At 42.8% G+C, this 16,883-nt stretch overlaps 1 protein-coding gene across 1 annotated transcript in view; it reads right to left on the bottom strand.

The window, feature by feature from the left end:
- Positions 1–3,995: 3,995 nt before the first annotated feature.
- The window catches only part of gpc3 (glypican 3), a 152,524-nt gene continuing 139,636 nt past the window's right edge, over positions 3,996–16,883 (bottom strand). The window contains exon 8 of the mRNA XM_034092355.2: positions 3,996–5,569. Coding sequence (XP_033948246.1) covers positions 5,394–5,569 — 176 coding nt within the window. The 3' untranslated portion in view covers positions 3,996–5,393. The remainder of the gene's footprint in view (positions 5,570–16,883) is intronic.

Here is a 16,883-nt window from a genome sequence, read left to right as displayed (position 1 = left end):
GAAAAGTTACAGCCGAGCGCCGGGACACAGAAAGGTTGAAGTGTGTTTCTAGTGACAGGCGTGTTATGAGAGGAGCTGTGAGTGATTGACCTTGTTAAGAAAGTAGACATGCTTTAAGGAAGGAGACAAAAAACAAACAATTAGGACTAATGAACCTCATTGTGGAGCTGCGGGCGGCGTCTGCTACCTGGCTGAGGTGACTCCAGGGGGGAAACTAATGTGGTTTAATGTAGGAACCCCACAGAGAGAGATGCAGAGAGCACGTCGTATGCCCAGAATGCTTCATCATCTTCAAGGAGTGAGAAATACAGATCCAGAGAATAACACATGCTGCTTTGAGGCTTTGGAGAACTACCAGCACACTCCAGAGGAACATAAATTATATGATTCCTGAAGGGCTTTGAAGTGGATCAGAGGGTGAAATGCACATAAAGTAACATATAGACTTGCAACATCATGTGTCCTATTCATAACCCCTGCAGCCTGCCATCCATTTTCTCACTAATATTTTGTCCTTGCAGATAAAGGAACATTCCACCCAGAATTGCTCAATATGTCAATATGTAACATTCAAGGGTGTTTCAGATGTTTTTTTTGTGATCTCATTTGATGTTTTTGGTTTCTTTAACAACTTACCGACTGTCACCTCAGTTAATGAACACGTGCATTTTCCAAAATGTCCTTCAACAAACCAGGACTACTTGTTGCATCACTTTCCTTCAAAGCATTTTAGTTTCTATTCCATTAGAATCAGTTACAATAAAACTAAATAGTTTTTCTTCCCAAAATATAAAAATATATAGTTAAAACGTATTTCATTCATTCGTATTACAACGCATATACAAGTGCATCAACCTCATCAACGCTGTCCGCCATTTTTCTGTCACAGTTTTTAAAATGTAGAGCTAAATAATTAGCTAGCTAGCTATGTAGGAAGATGATGTCACCATTCTTAATCCCGCTTTAGAGCCTTGATTGGTCAATGTTTTCCTCTTGTTTGTTTTGTCAACATCAATCCCTTGTAATAAAAAAACTAAACTGAACAAGCTAGCTGTGGTTGGCAGAATTGCACCTTTATAAGTACGTTTTTATTTTCTCTATTCACAATAAATAAAATATACAGTTAAGGTTGTAGTTTGATTTCATATTATAATGTTAAGAACAACAGTGTTGCCATGCATTCGAGATGTGTATGGCAATTCAAAGGTCTAGCTAGCACAATGCTAACGTAAAACCCGTACAATTTTAACATTTCTTACTTTATCGCGTAAAAGGCTTTGTCTCATTTGTCTTGTAACTAAAGATTGTTGCCTTAGAAAATAATAAGAAAGATTTTATATTCAAATTAAAATTGTATATACTATAGTCTTTAATAGGTATGTTTTTGTTAGCAAAGACACCCCTCATGATGTTTATAGCATGCCTATAGGATAAGTAGTTGCAATAATGGGTGTTTTCTCTTAAAATGATCGGGCTTTCTAATGTTAACATCCTGTTATCATAAAATGTGGACAGAAAACCCCAGAGAGGAAAGCAAAAAAAGGAAACTGAACGATAAAAACTAGCGGTACAGAACACTAACTGGCAAGTGTCGCAGGTTCTGCCTTTTCCAAATACTGTAACCGTGGGTTACATGCCTAAACAGAAAGCATAATAGAGTTTTTCCACTTTGGAATAAGTCAACGTCATTCCCCTTAAACAAAACATGTTGCGTTTCAATTTGGTGAACTGTGGCCTCTGTTGGTGTACAAACAGGCATCTGTTGTTTGTCCAATGGATCACTGCCTGATTGCTGAAAGCTGTGCAAAGTCTAGGAAGTATCCTCCACTCTTTGATTCTGAGGAACTGACAGCAAAACCTGACATGTACTGCTGATGTGTTACTCAGATGCCTGCGTTTGTTCATGATATTGATTGATACTTTGTTGCTGCAAAGTAAGAACCTTGACATGACTTCGCCATATCTCTGTTTGACCTGTTAGGCAAGAGAAAAATAAACAACCCAAAAGACTCCACGATGCATTGGTGGTTCACTTTTCAGGCTCAGGGTGAACATCCTGCCTGTAATGCCATTTGCAGTTCAGAACTCAGCACGACATCAGCTTAGGGTGTGGTCACCAGTAAAGAAGCAGAAGACCACACCCTCCTGTAATAATGGGCGTAGTCAGGTGTGATTCCTCTCCTCCATGTCTAAGGTTAAAGGACGTGAAAACACATTTCAGTTTTGCTTATTTTAAATGACAGATTCCTGATCGTCCTGTTTTGGTCAGTGGTCTTTACACTGGTTGTAAGTGGGTGGGTGGGGCTCTTTTCAAAGAAGGTGAAGTCACACCAATCAGGATCGAGCAACATTTGAATTAAAGTCTGACAGTTGTTATACCCGCCGTAGATAAACTTGCTTTTGTGTAAAGAAAGGATTTTTTTCAAAGCCTTATCTTGGCTTTTTGCTGATTCATGAATAATATTATCTCATAATATTAAGATTTAAAACATAATTTACAGATGTATTAAGTTCAGTCTTAACATTCTGGGAGATAGGCTTCCTTGAAACTGCCAATCAATATTCATTTTAATGAGTAGTTTAGACTATTGAAGTCAAATATCAACACACAACAGTACACACATCAATTACATTCTGGGCCTGCAAGCCAAGCCGCCAAGCCCCCATCACGGCTCTACTAGACACGTCAATAAAGAAAAACGTATGCAGACACAACAAAAAAACACAAAACCAAAAACAAGTTTAGTTTATAATACATTGTACTTCCCCATACAATGTATAATAATCCCCATCATCATTTAACTGAAAAAAAGAAAAACAACATATTACTGGGCATTCATTTTGATCCAACGGTAATCATGGCAGCCGTCTCTGGTGACAAACACAGGTGTGACTAATCACGTTCATTCGGGCTGCATTCAGTTCATGTGTTCCCGGTACTCTGCATGCTCTCTGACGCACCTGAATGGAACAGAGCCGCCGTCAGTGTTATCAGTAACACATGCGCCAGCGGACGTCATGAATGTGCGTCAGCTGCTGTGGGGAAACTATGGAAACTACAGTTTTCTATAGAGCGGACTACAACATGGATGTTTAATAAGAACGAGGGACTCATCTAGAGACTCCGCACCGTGCTCTGGTGCTGCTGTTATGCTTTATGAAATGGATTTAACTTCTGTTAGACAGCTATCATGTATGGCATATAGCTGTCTAACAGAAGTTAAATCCATTCCTCACTTATTCTGACAATGTACTTAACCCCAAATAAAAGAACCCAATAAAAAGAGTTGTTAAATAATAGTGAAGTCACGTTGTAATAATAACTCATCTCTCGGTTTTTTGAGTGTTCTTTTTCTGCTTTGCCAAACGCCACCGTGTCAAGTGTCCTATTAGAGTTGCCGTATGTAGTTGTCCAATATGGCTGTCACTACCCGATCCGTCCCCCTGCCCGATCGGTACTGCGCATGTGCGAGATGGTCCGCCATATTGGACAACTCCGGACGGCAACTCACGATGGACAGTTGACACAGTGGCTTTTAGCAAAGCTCAAAAAGAAAAACCGAGAGATGAGTTATTGTTATTACAACGTGACTTCACTATTATTTAACAACTCTTTTTATTGGGTTCTTTTATTTTGGGTTAAGTAGAGTGTCACAATAAGTGAGAAATGAATTTAACTTCTGTTTGCCAGCCATATATGTTTGCACACATTCACAGTAAATATGTATTCAGTATGATAGCTGTCTAACAGAAGTTAAATCCATTTCTCACTTATTCTGACAATGTACTTAACCCCAAATAAAAGAACCCAATACAAAGAGTTGTTAAATAATAGTGAAGTCACGTTGTATTAACAATAACTCATCTCTCTCGGTTTTTCTTTTTGAGCTTTGCTAAAAGCCACTGTGTCAAGTGTCCATCTTGTGTTGCCGTCCGGACTTCCGGACCATCTCGCACATGCGCAGTACCGATCGGGCAGGGGGACGGATCGGGTAGTGACAATGGCGGACCATCTCGCACATGCGCAGTGCAGATCGGGCAAGGGGGAAAGATCGGGTAGTGACCATAGTGACAGGAAAGTTCCTAAGCAAATAGGACTATTTGACCACAACCATGGAGTTGCATTTATTTCGACAGGAAATGCCATTTTAATATGTTTCGAAATACTGGATGGGATGATCATTTTTTGCAGCGATTTTCACATTTCTGGAGCACACAATACTTCATTCAGAATGGACACATATTTTGCCTTTTTTCTTGGATTCTGTTATTAATATTTGTTTTTGATAATATGCCAATTATTTGTCCAGCCCTACTGTAGTTACAGCTGTGCTATGTGCTAAGGATGTAGCATGACTCGCACGTCTGCTTACTCAAGTTATATGAGAATGTTTAGGATACATTTACATTTTTATTGTGTGCCTTTTTGCAACATCATATAAAACAAATACAAAATCAAGATAAGGACTTTTGGTTGCAACAAAACATGGAAGAAGAAATCATTAAACACAATTTCCAAATGTTTTGAATGTATGAGCTCAATGACAGTATTACAAAATGAATGTACACATATTTATATTTCACATTACTCCTCGCTTTACCCACAATGCTAAAGAATAAGCTAGAAATGTGCAGCAGTGCGTCACAGTCCAGTCCACAAACTACACCTTCTTGTCAAATATGCCACTATTTAAAATGAACATATCGTTGTTGTAAACATGGCACCAACACAGAGAAACAAATATCTGTACAGTTACCAGGCTGATTGGGAGATGTAAGCTCTTATGTTGAGTTACTTTTATTATGGTGCTGTTACTGGATAAACTCATCAGCATTGCAAAACAAAGCAAACACTGACGGTGAGAGTGTGTGAGGAAATCAGTCTGAAATAATGTAGCTATTACAAGGACACATTGAGATTTAAGTAGAAACAGTGCATGTTTAAATAAGGGTTCAAGCTCAGTAAAGAGTGCATAGCCCCCCAGCATGGAAGAGAGTAGCAAAGTGTTCTTCTTCTTCTTCCCTACTTATTCCATTAGGGCTTGTGTTTTTTCAAAGTCTGTTGTGTGTCTCTTCTCCAAAGTAGCTCCTCAATTGCAGCTCTATGACGAATCTGAATGAGGAGCTGAGACAAGAGGGACCAAAAGTTGTCATAACTGTAGTGGGAGTGAACCCGAGGGTGAGGTTGCTATTTACACAGTGCCTTGGGTTTATGTGGTGTGCTTTATGAGGCTTGTTGAGGACATTTGGAATGAATTGTTAAAATAAATAAATAAAAATGCAGCATTTCGTTCATGCTTCCTTTGATGGACTTTACAATGGGAACCAGAATTTAAAAAAGTTCCCGTTCCACAGTTTGCATTGAATCCTAAGAGGTGGTGTGAGTGCACTGGTCAGTGGTGATGGAGCAGGAGCAGGAGGAGCGTCACGGGGAAGGTGGGGACCAGGGAGCCCCTCCACAGCGGAGCCGCAGGTGAGGAGGCCCCCCCGACCCCGGCTGAGGCCAGGCCGGGGGTCAGCAGCTGCTCCTGGAAGGTGAAGTCCTCCATAGCCAGATTATCAGCGAGGTCTGAGAGAGAGGGAGGCAGACGGAGGAGATGGATGGATGGGAGAGAGAGAGGGGGAGGCGAAAGAATGATAAATATGAGGAGAAGCATGGAGACAATTAGAACAAACACTGTCACAAAAGCTGAAAAACATATGCGCTACGGCTGTCCTCCTCCTGCGTGATGTCTTACACAGCTGTATAAACAGTGTTACATTGCAGAGAACGGGAAAAGCCAACTCCGCACAGAACCAGATGTCACATGTTATTGTTGTAGACACATGCAGAATCACACAGACATATTTTACTGAGAGAGAGCGTTGAAAGGTTGGATTTATGTGGCGAGATGCTGCAAACAAAGAATTAAAATCCTAACCACTGAGCCTGTGTGAGGTCAGACACAAGCCTTTATCCAACATAACCCCATTGATTTAAAAAATAAGGGAGGGATTTACAGTATAGTCCTGTGGAGCGAGATCCTCCGGGGACAAATAACCCGGGATCATGGGACCAATAATAGAAGCCACAGGCGCTGTCTGTGTTTTCCAAATGTGACAAGCTAGCTTGTGAGGGTTGAACTGCTCTATATTTTAAAAGGAAGGGTTCGAGATGTTCTGCTTTCTGGTCGAGAGTTACATCAGAAGATGAATACTGTTCTAATGTACAAGTTGGGAGTTGATTCGCTGAGTTTAGCATACAAAGAATGGAAGCAACTACTAAAACTATACTCAGTATGAATCTAACCAGTGGCCAAAGAAAGTAAGTTAAATACAAGTACAATGTTGAGATACTATTATTCTTTTGGGGGTTTCCCTTCCCTGTAGTGTGTTAAATAGGTTTGTGTGCATATAAATGGTCTGCAAAGGCTAACATCCCTGACTTTCTCCCCCAACCCCCCTCCTGCCAGAAACATATCCATTGGACTCCTTTGTTTGCTTCTGTAACATAGTGACATCACTATGTAACACTTGCACTTCTATTGGCTGGTGCTCCCACACATTGTACGTTATAGGCTAAGGGGCGGGACATCTCGCGGCAGTTCACCAGAGGGTGAAAAGAGGTGCTACAGCATGAGAACAATAAAGAGCTTTTTGAACATTAAAGCATGTAAACATGTTTTTTTGTATTTACCATTTGACGCTTCCATATACTTCCACTCCACTAATTTTCAGAACTAAATATTGTACTTTTATTTACTGAATTAGTTTGATTGTACAAGTTCCAGATTAAACCTTTTTTAATTATGATAAAATATGGCCGTCCAGCAGTATAGTAAAATGAGCCCACCTTTACTAGCTGCATCATTAAACTGAGTTTTATACAAAAATGTATCAAACATTTGAATCAAGTAATACAAAAAATGAATGAGTCTGAAATGGGCTTTCTCTCAATAATGACTATTTTTGTACTTTTTTTTCATTCATGTATGTATGTTTGTATACGCAGTATGATTATTTTTGTATTACTTACTATGAGAATACAGCACTTACATTTGAAATAGCTGACTATTGAATATGTTAAAATTCAGAACAAACAAACATGTATGCACAGGCGTTTGCTTTACAGTAACTCCAAAGTCCTGCGGCCACAGGACACACTGAACTCACTCCCTCCCTCGTGCAGCTTTTAGTTATTTTTGTGGACAAAACTTTTGTTTTCACTGAGTCGTTAACGGGAAGAAACTCAGCTAGCAGACAATATTAACCGTTTTTAGCTAAATGAAACAAAAGGGTAACTAGAAAATGCATTTCCTGCAGAAAATGCGTGCGAATGCTGTAAACTGTGAACATTTGTGATTTCATTTAACTCCAGCTCTCGACACAGGTTTGGGAAAGCCCCATGAGCTTCTCGAGTGAAAATGGAACGCACACGCTATTTGTTGTTTGTTTATATCACGCAGTCTGTTCTTCTTCTCTCGGTTATCACGCAGTCTTTCTTCCGGTTGTTGCCTTGTTGAATGACGAATACAAACTACCGCGGCCTGCTGGTAAGGAGAGTTATTGCCACTCACGCATGCGCAGTTCGTACGTGCTTCTTGGCCGTCGGCTGAAGTCTTTGCGGTGTGTTCCAGTGCGACACATGGCCAAAACGCAGAGACGCGAGGCGACGCAACAGTCGGAGTCCGTCTGTGTCAGTTCTTTGTTGTCAGATTGGTGTGTCCGGGCCTTAACAGGTTAATCATACAGTCGGTGTCGCATGACTGCGGTGAGGTTCACTGGGACTAGTGCTGCGTACCGGTACGCCGAACCGGTACTGGACTTGTAAAAAGTTTCGGTTCAAGTCCGGTTAAAACCGGAACGTCGGGAACCGGTACTTGGACTCGCAAAAAAACTAGCACTTACGTATATTCTCCTTTTTGTTCTAAACCATCTAAAACCTAACTGAAGGCAGGAGAGACTGAAAAGAGTCAAGGGAAGCTTATAAAAGTTAACAGCATTTAATTACACAAAAGATGCGGTGGTGTACAAATGAAATTGCAAACGTAGGCGCTCTCCTCATCTCCCGTCAGCCCAGGTTGGTGTCTGTGGTTATTTAAACATTCCCTGATAAACGTTATTCAGCGTCAATAAATGAGTGCTAATCCCAGTGTGCTCAGTGTACAACATCACATGTCATTTCACCTTCGAATCACGGTTTGAAAACGTAGCATTTCGCCACATGCTAATGCTAACCGGAAGTGAATAATTTTCAGAATAAAAGTATTAAGTTAGTGTGAACTTCCGTTTTTTTCAGAATAAAACTGATTTAAATTAAATAGTGTATTTAATTCAAATTACGCCATATCAACATTGATTTTAATTTCTAACAGTATGTATGTACATCACTATGTGTGTAGTATACTGTATAATGTACACATGTAGAGTTGTAGAAAAGACATGGTGTACAGACAGTACACTCTGACTGGACAGTCACTACAGTGTATACTGTATAGTAGGTGTGTAACAGTGTAATGCGTATAGTCTACTCTACACTCTACCATTCAGCAAAGCTTTAGAGATTTAGGCTCAGTCAGCTCAGGGACTGTTTGGTTACTTTAGTTTGGTAAATGAAATAAATGTTTGAACTTTGTAGTAGTTCACTGTTGTTGCTGTCATAAGTCATTTGTAGACTAAGTGGCAAAAAGTGTTTTTTTTACATTTGTAATTTGTAGAGAAATGTAGACACAAGTTGGAAGGGAGCACATTAAACCTGACGAGTTTGAATTTGAGTTGATTATGAGTTAATTTTCAATTGATAATTAGCTCACAATAAGTTAACTTTAGTTACTCACACAACTTGACACAAGCCATGGGTTCAGGTCCGGACTTACAAGTCTGGACCTGAACCTGAACCTCTGGACTTGAGTCCGGACCTGAACCTGAATGTGAGTCCAGGTACGCAGCACTAACTGGGACTGTGAGAAAATATTTAAATTAGTTCAGGGACAATGTGGAGAAAGCTACACTGGGAAATCATCCCCTGCACCCAACATGTCATCCTTTACTTTCACTGCTACCTCCAGAACTACAGTAAAGAAACCCTCAAGCTGGGTACTTAACTCATTGGCTGAAATGAGGCAGTTATCAGCAGACTGGGGGGGTTGAGTGGGAAACGCCCAGGTGTCAGTGTTTTATAACTGTGTAGATACGAGGCAGAGGGCCATAAAAAAGCCTTGGTTAGCAAGAACAGTTGAACAAAGTCATGCTTTACTCCTCAGTGGCTTCTGTATTTCACTGCTCTCCTCCCTTCTTCTTCATCTGTTCTGTGATCTGCAGTGACTTCATGGTCACCTGCTGCTCTGCATCTGTCCTGCTGCTGACGCTGAGCAGAGCTCTTCCTCTCTCTGTGTGTGTGTGTGTGTGTGTGTGTGTGTGTGTGTGTGTGTGTGTGTGTGTGTGTGTGTGTGTGTGTGTGTGTGTGTGTTATTCAGTGTTGCTTTGTCTGGCAGAGAGCTGCGAGGGAGACTGAAATAAGAAGGCTGGGTTATGAGAGAGGGCAGGAGGATATCAGTAATAACGCAGCTCTGAGAGCAGGAACGCCAACTATGAGTTGAGCTGTCCCCTGTCCAGCCAGATGCAGGGCACACAGACACATTTCTGACATACCTCCTGGTGGCTGTGCGCACACACACTCCTTTCTCCTGCACACTGTCACATCTGAGTTCCTAAAATAACAGACAGCTCCAAATTGAATTAGCCTCTCATCTGATCTGTGTACGGCTCTCCCTCGGTGGGAATGATCCAGTGAGAGGAAGTGGCTGATCTGAGGCTGTGTGATCAGAGGGAGCAGCCAGAAGTCCCACTAAGCCTTAGGCTTTGGCCTGCTCTCGTTGAGTAGAAACACAGAGAGCAGGGGCCCTTCCTCCTGAGTCCCTGGAGCCCAAGGCCCCAACGCTGCCATCTTTAAACAGAGGAAGGAGGCAAATAAATAAAGCCTCCAAAAAGGCATCTCCTGTGAATTTCTTTGCCGTTACGACATCATTTGAACGGCGGCCAGCAGACAATTAACTTTTTTTCCCGTCCTGTGTCCTCTGACATGGCAGACATTCTTCTGGGCCCTGAAAGAACGATTTGTCACTGTCGACAGCAGTGCACTGTACTGCCGAGCCAATTAAGCTCAACGTGCAATTCGATACAGCTTTTATATACACTGTGGATAAGAGAGAGGGCGGGTGGGGGGACATGCGCGTCTGCATTTGTGTGTTTGTATGCGGATGATTGAGTGGGGTGTGTGCGCACGACACTGTGTGTTTCTGAAAAAAGCTGGAGTCTAAGTGGTGGAGCATTGTGTCGGTGTGCTTTACAGCGGCAATAATGTGAAGGGGAGAAAAGAAAAAGTCTAAGGCTGTGAACAAAATCCTTCAAACCAGGGGCGGGGGGGAGAAAAAGAGTCTTTCTTGCTAGTTTAAACACTTCTTGGACATGAGCAGCACCACAGAGGGGCCTTGTTCTGCAGGCTTTAAAAACAGCCCAACAGGGACTGAACACTATGCAAACTTAGATCCCTACACTCCTACACAGGCCTGGGACTAATAATATTCCGGTGTCATTAGTGATGAACACCTGTGCCTGTGTAGCAAAGTATAGACGGAGTGAGAGTGAAAGAGGGGAAAACAGGTAGCCTCTTTTTCTCCAGTGGACACGATTAGCCACATAGATGGATAACTCCTGGCCAGAAATAGAGCCACAATCCCGACTGTGATTAATGTGACCAATGAGGGCCCTTGTGGCTTTCAGCGGAGCCGAGTCCTCCTCCTGCCTCCCGTCTATTAGGCCCTTCCATTTTGACACTCCTCAAAGGAGGCCACCTTGCTAGCGTACCCCTGCTAGCTTTGTTGTGGCCTTATGAGCTCCAGTTACGACCCAGGGGAGAGGTCAACAGTCCACACACTGACTTGTTACACTGAAGCGCTGCTCTCAGAATCAGCAGGTAGGTCAGTTACAAGCAGGTCATTGGACCCTGTCTGGGCGATCATTTTATATTATCATTTTTAGCATTTCAATGGAATTGCATTGTGATGAGATCATATATCGAGATCTGGTGATACACAATTATGTCGATGAACATTAGAAGAAGACATACTTGTATTACTCCCAAGGGGAAATTCATTACTCTGTAAGTACATTACATGCAGTTTAACGTTATACACATAGGTACAAATATTGTACACTCCCTACAGACGGAGCTACTGCCGCTCCCGCCCATAACAACTAACATTTCTTCAAATTGTGATCAAACGGAGTTAAAACAATATTTTCTTAATCTGATTGTGTTTTTGGGTACATGCATGAACAAATGGTCAGTGTTACATTTTAAATGTTTATTTTTTCTCTTGATAATTTCACTTGAAACTGTTTTTTTTGCAACACATTTCTTAAATAAATGAGAAAATCCTCTTTGTTGTCAAGTATTAAATTCCCACAGGAGTGAATGTAGTTATTTCACATTAACTATTCATTTGTTTTATAACCAGAAATAATTCCATGTCAATAATTATATAAATATTGAGATATAAAAGGACCTATGTTGTGATGGAGGATTTCGGCCTAATACTAATTCAGACTTGATGTTTTCTTTAGGGACCATTCCTCAGGAGAACAGACACATAAATCCAGTCTGTGGTTTTCATGGGGAGCGGATGTTTGTTTGGATCCCTCCAACAGGTCAAACAGTGGCTGGAGTGTGTGTGCATGTATACATATATATATGTGTGTTGGTGCAGAGGGAACGGGGGAAAGAGGGAGGGGGGGGCAGAGTCTGGAGTTTTGTTTCCAGCAGTGCTCGGTGCCTGAGGCTTGTCGTTTACAGTTGTCACAACAAGCCAACTATGTAGTAAAATTGCAACAGTGAGTGTAAAGCCACAGTTTCTAGCACAGCGCGACTACAGGTGATGATCACATGATACAGAAACACGCAGGAAAGGCTTTATTTGCGCTGTAGCATGTTTTAGTAAACATGTTCCCGAAGCTGAATTACTTCCATGCGGAGGTGCACATCAGTACCCAGTTGACACATTATTCTAACCCCGCTGGCGAGTGTGTTCCTTCATGGTCCAGTACCGTTTATTCAGTACATGTGTGCTATGCACAAAGGCCTTTTTTTGGTCAGATAAGTATGTGGAATGTTAAGTCTCCAAACACAGGTGCTTCTTATGAAACGTGAGAGATGGTTTAGATTGCCGCTACATTGGCAGACGATGTGTGCGCATAACACACCTAAGCTGGTCAAATTTGATCTAGGTTTTAAAGGTTCGTCAGCTTAAAAGATATTATGGTTTCCGAGGTAAAGCAAATATGTTATCGCTCGTCTCATCTTCTCAAACCATATTAAACTCAGCAAATTCAGAAATGGAGGGGCTGATTTGTGTGTGTGTGCAATCTTTTCTTACAAAGAAGACAATGGTTCTGTAAAAACATGATGGGAAGGGCTGGATTGATGGATCGGGACTTATCTAGAAGAGGGGCACAGATACAGAGCTGACCTGAGATTATTGGTTTGTTTGTTGCATCGTGTAACTTCTGTGACTCGGCCAGGGCTGTTTGTCCAAGGACATTGCTGATTAAGAGCCGTGAAGGAACAGAGGGAGCGGTGCAGGATGCTTCTGTCCATGGACAAGCTGGCGGGAATGTGGCCGTCTGCCTCCACACCCACCGGCCGACCACAGGGGCGCTCGGAGAGGCTGGGAATGTCGGGCCAAGACAAACGGGACGCCCCGAGGAGGCCCTGCCTCGGGCCTTTGCTACAGCAGCGCTCTATGTGCTGCTCTGGCCTCCCAACCTCCACAACACTCACTGTTATTCCAGGCCGACGGACCCTCCCACACAGGGGGCAAGAGAGTAAGATGCTGACATGATGCTAAGGAGGACTTAATAGAGTTCTAACAAGTCTCAAAGGAAATGTGACATAAGACGTTTTAAAAAGGAGTTAGGAGACTAGAGGAAGTTTGGCCAAACAGGAAACAGTATAAGAACTTTGGATTGAGAGGAAGAAAAGTCAAAAGCAGGGAGACTCCAAAGTCTGAATGTGTGGGTCGGCTCTGATAATAAATGAATAACCCGGCTGTGAAAAGGGGAACCAACTCTCTCAGACACTTTCCAAAGTGTGGCTTTGTGGGACAAACGCAAGTCAACACCTATTAATTAACATGTTGAGCGAAGGGAGGTGGCGTCAGTGAGGGGATGACCAGCGTGCTGCACCCGTTGGCCTCCCTGGGCCATCCAAATTAGATTTACTCCAAAGTATTTATAGTCTCTACCTCCAGTTAAAGCTAATATGATTGCAGTAGGAGAAGGAGCTCGAAGGGGAATAAAAGCTGGAAACAGAGACATAAATCTGACTGAACTTCTCGGCTCTGCAAGGGCGGAAAGTGTTTGAGCGCGCGAGAGGGGTAAAAACCATAACAAATCAAACGTACAAAGAGTTGATTCTGTGCTGAGGGGCTTGTTAAGGGTGGGGAGCGCCGCTGCGTACAGAGAAGGCCTGTAACCTCCGGCAGCTCTGAGGTCGGTGCTGACGGAGGGTCAAGAGGTTGGCAGGGAGCGGCGGTTAGGGGTGTTTCTGGAGAGATGGAACAATGGTGGTTGTTATCAGTGTGAGAGAGGGGCAGATAAAGCGTGACTCGGACGCAGAGAGCCAGGAGTGGCTGTGCACGGAGCCGAGCTGATGACCGGTGAGTCAGCGTTCCAGTTTGGCCCGGGGGACGTCCTGGTCAGGGAGCCTCTGAGGAACACATTCTTCGGATGCCATCTTTATCTTGTGATAATGAGGGAAGCTGACATCCCACACATATCTGTTTCCATTCTCCTCCTGGAGAGCAGTCGGTCCGGTGCAGGAAATGTGGCTGGCATATCGAGACGTGTGTTATGTAAATGTCCCTGCCGAGAAACACGCATAATTCTCCCCTACATTCCTGTCAAGGCGAGGCAGACTAAAAGCCAAGAGTGACAATGTGGCTGTACACATGGAGCTCCTGTTGAGTGGTCGGCCTGTGGTTTTCCTCAGTCTCTCAGCAGGACAGCAAAGTTCGCTGCGTCGTTGGGTTACTTTCAAGAAAGGGCTGGTCCAACATAGAGCGAGCCGGCCGAGGGGAGACAATGACGGATTCAGGGAGAATTTAGGAGCCGCAGGTGAAAGTAGAGGGTTAACACGTAGAATACAAACCACCCAAACCCTCAACCAGGGCTTTTAAAGACATTCCCACAAAATGGCTGCTGTGTGTTACCGTGGCGGAGAAACGGACCTCGAGAATGGTCCCGCTGCCTGTGTGCAGTGTGTTTGTGGACTGTGGCTGAGCTGATGGACACGACCCAGAAAACGGGCCTGCAATCAATTTAGTGTGTCCAAAAAAGTGCCCGTGAATGTAAATAAAGCTCTATAGCAAACAAACGCTTTTCCAAGAGGCACACACAAACACGGAAAAATGCACAGGCCTACAAAACGAGTCGGCTCTGTGCGCTTGTATCCACAGACATTAAAACCAGGGCTCTTCTTCCTGCCTTCTGGCTAATCTTAAGGGTTTTATCCCTGGATTGATTTGAGAAAGCTCCATGGCAGAACACCAACAAGGGCCCAATAAGAGGGTAACTTCATCCCTGTGTTCCTCTCCTCCCTTTCCCCCCCTCTCCTCGCCCGTCTTCCCCTCCGCTGCCACCACTCCCAGGCCCATAACTAGGGACACACAGGGCCTTGTGGCTGGCTCCGGGAAGAACGAGAGTGAGAGACTGCAGCTCTTACTAGCCAAGCCTGTTTACACAGATGGTGGCAAGCTTCATTATTTTTGTGAGGGGCGTGGAGGAGGTGGGGAAGGAGGAGGATTGGCTGAATTTACAGAGGTTGTTTATAAGCTCAAGCAGGGAAGGAAGTAGAGAACACTCGGTCAGAACACGTATGTGTGTTACAGATTATCAGGCTCTCCACGAGCACCACCCGTCAACCTTTCAACACCTCCTCTACCCCACGGTTTTTACATTTTAATACATTTTAAGACCTCTCCAGAACTATTATATACGCGCTTTGGAAAGAAGTCATTACTTTAAGTTCATCGTTCATCGTGTAAAGAATAAACAGATTTCTGTTGGCTAAAGAATGAACATTTCGTCAGCCAAGGATGAGAGAATCTCTTTATGGATTGAGGGATTTTGATTTGCAGGAAGGCGGCAGATCGCCTTCAGCTGAGAAAGAACATCTGCTCGTTTTATCTTTATCTCCTTCTTTTCTCTGGAAAATAAATAAATCATAATTATGCTGTTCCACTGGTGCAAAAACATACTTGGTAAAATCTGAATGTTATTGTCTTTGCCAAAGCCTTTCATTGTTGGAGGCATTTAAAAGAGATTGATTTATACGTTTTGCTTATGATCAGTAATTTCCATTTGCGTAAAATAACAAAACTGAGAGTCGACAAAAACGCTGGCATCTCTGTGGGGCGTCCTAACCCAGTGGTGAACATAACAACAATGGCCTCAATCATGTTCACCTTTCAGTGTTGAGTAGGAGATTTACTTCATTTTGCATAGCTTTCTAATTGTACAGCTACATTCAAATTTGCATAGTGGTAGTAGTTAAATGACCTTTTTGCTATTTAGTTTTGTGTAGTTAACTGCTGAAGCTGCCAACAATTGAAGGCCATAAAAAGAAATGTTATCATTGCTTCTCTACTGTGATTAAACTGCTTTTATTCTGCTCTTACAAAAGCCATGCCAATTGTTTAGACCAATGGATGTTCATCTTTTAAAGGGGCCCTATTATGCTAATTTGCAAGTTCATATTTGTATGTTGTGCCTCTACTGTGACATTTTCACATTCTTTAATGTTAAAAAGCTCTTTATTTTTCTCATACTGCTTGTGCTCGAGCACCTCTTTTCACCCTCTGTCTGAAACCAGAGCCCAGTCTGCTCTGATTGGTTAGGTGGCGGGCGGTGTTGTGATCTGTCAGCCTCTTGAATTGTCCCGCCCCTTAGCCTTTCTCGTACAATGTGTTGGAGTGCTAACCAATGGAAGAGGCAGTTTAAGGTAGTGATGTCATTATGATTCTGATGTTAGAAAAAAGAGTCCAATGTGACGTTTTAAGCAGGGGGGGGGGGTAATGTGTGGGAGAGAAACTATTTACCATTTACATGCACAAAAACCTATATAACAAACGTTTAAGACTTTTTTGTGGTTTGGATTGAAAACATTTTTTTTTGCTTTTTTTAAGCAACCCCATGTCTTAAACATATGTTTTTTTTCAAAATGATGTTTTGAAATAAACATAGTTGAGTGTTGCTGGTTCGTATCACATGCTATTGTCAATTTGAGTGTTTCTTTTACAAAATAGTAGTTGTAGTTATGCAAAAAATATTTCTTCCCTAGGGTAGTTTTGCTTTAGTTCATGTTTTTCAGAGTGACGTTATTGGTAACTTCCAAAACACTGTCCCATTTATTAAGTCCACATGGAATAGGTTAATATTCTGGTTCTGTTTATCTGTTTGTCAACAGGTAAAACTACTTTCTCGAGTTCCATGAAACTCGGAGGTAGTTATAGCATGGGCAACAGAGGTACTCAACCCATTTCGGAGTGAATCGGGATCGCTAGGTGGATTTGATTTAGTCCTGATTGAGGTAGACCTCAAACAGTGATACATTGGTTATTCTGCATGTTCTTGTGGCTATGCATCACCCGGTCCTGCCTGCTGTTGGAAACCACAGGGGACTCAGGCCATGTGGGCACCCCGATTCCTCCTTTACCCAAACACCTGCACTCCTCTTCACACATCTGCATGGCCTGTTTCCTTCGGTCTCACGCTAGCCTTACAACCACATGTGGACAGCTCCAAAACACGAGGCACATTCATGAGTGCGGTAGCTCAAATAATCAGCT

Source organism: Pseudochaenichthys georgianus, chromosome 10, assembly GCF_902827115.2.
Source record: "Pseudochaenichthys georgianus chromosome 10, fPseGeo1.2, whole genome shotgun sequence".
NCBI classification, from domain to species: Eukaryota; Metazoa; Chordata; class Actinopteri; order Perciformes; family Channichthyidae; genus Pseudochaenichthys; species Pseudochaenichthys georgianus.
Note: the sequence above shows the minus strand (reverse complement) of the source record. Positions and strands in the feature narration are given on the sequence as shown.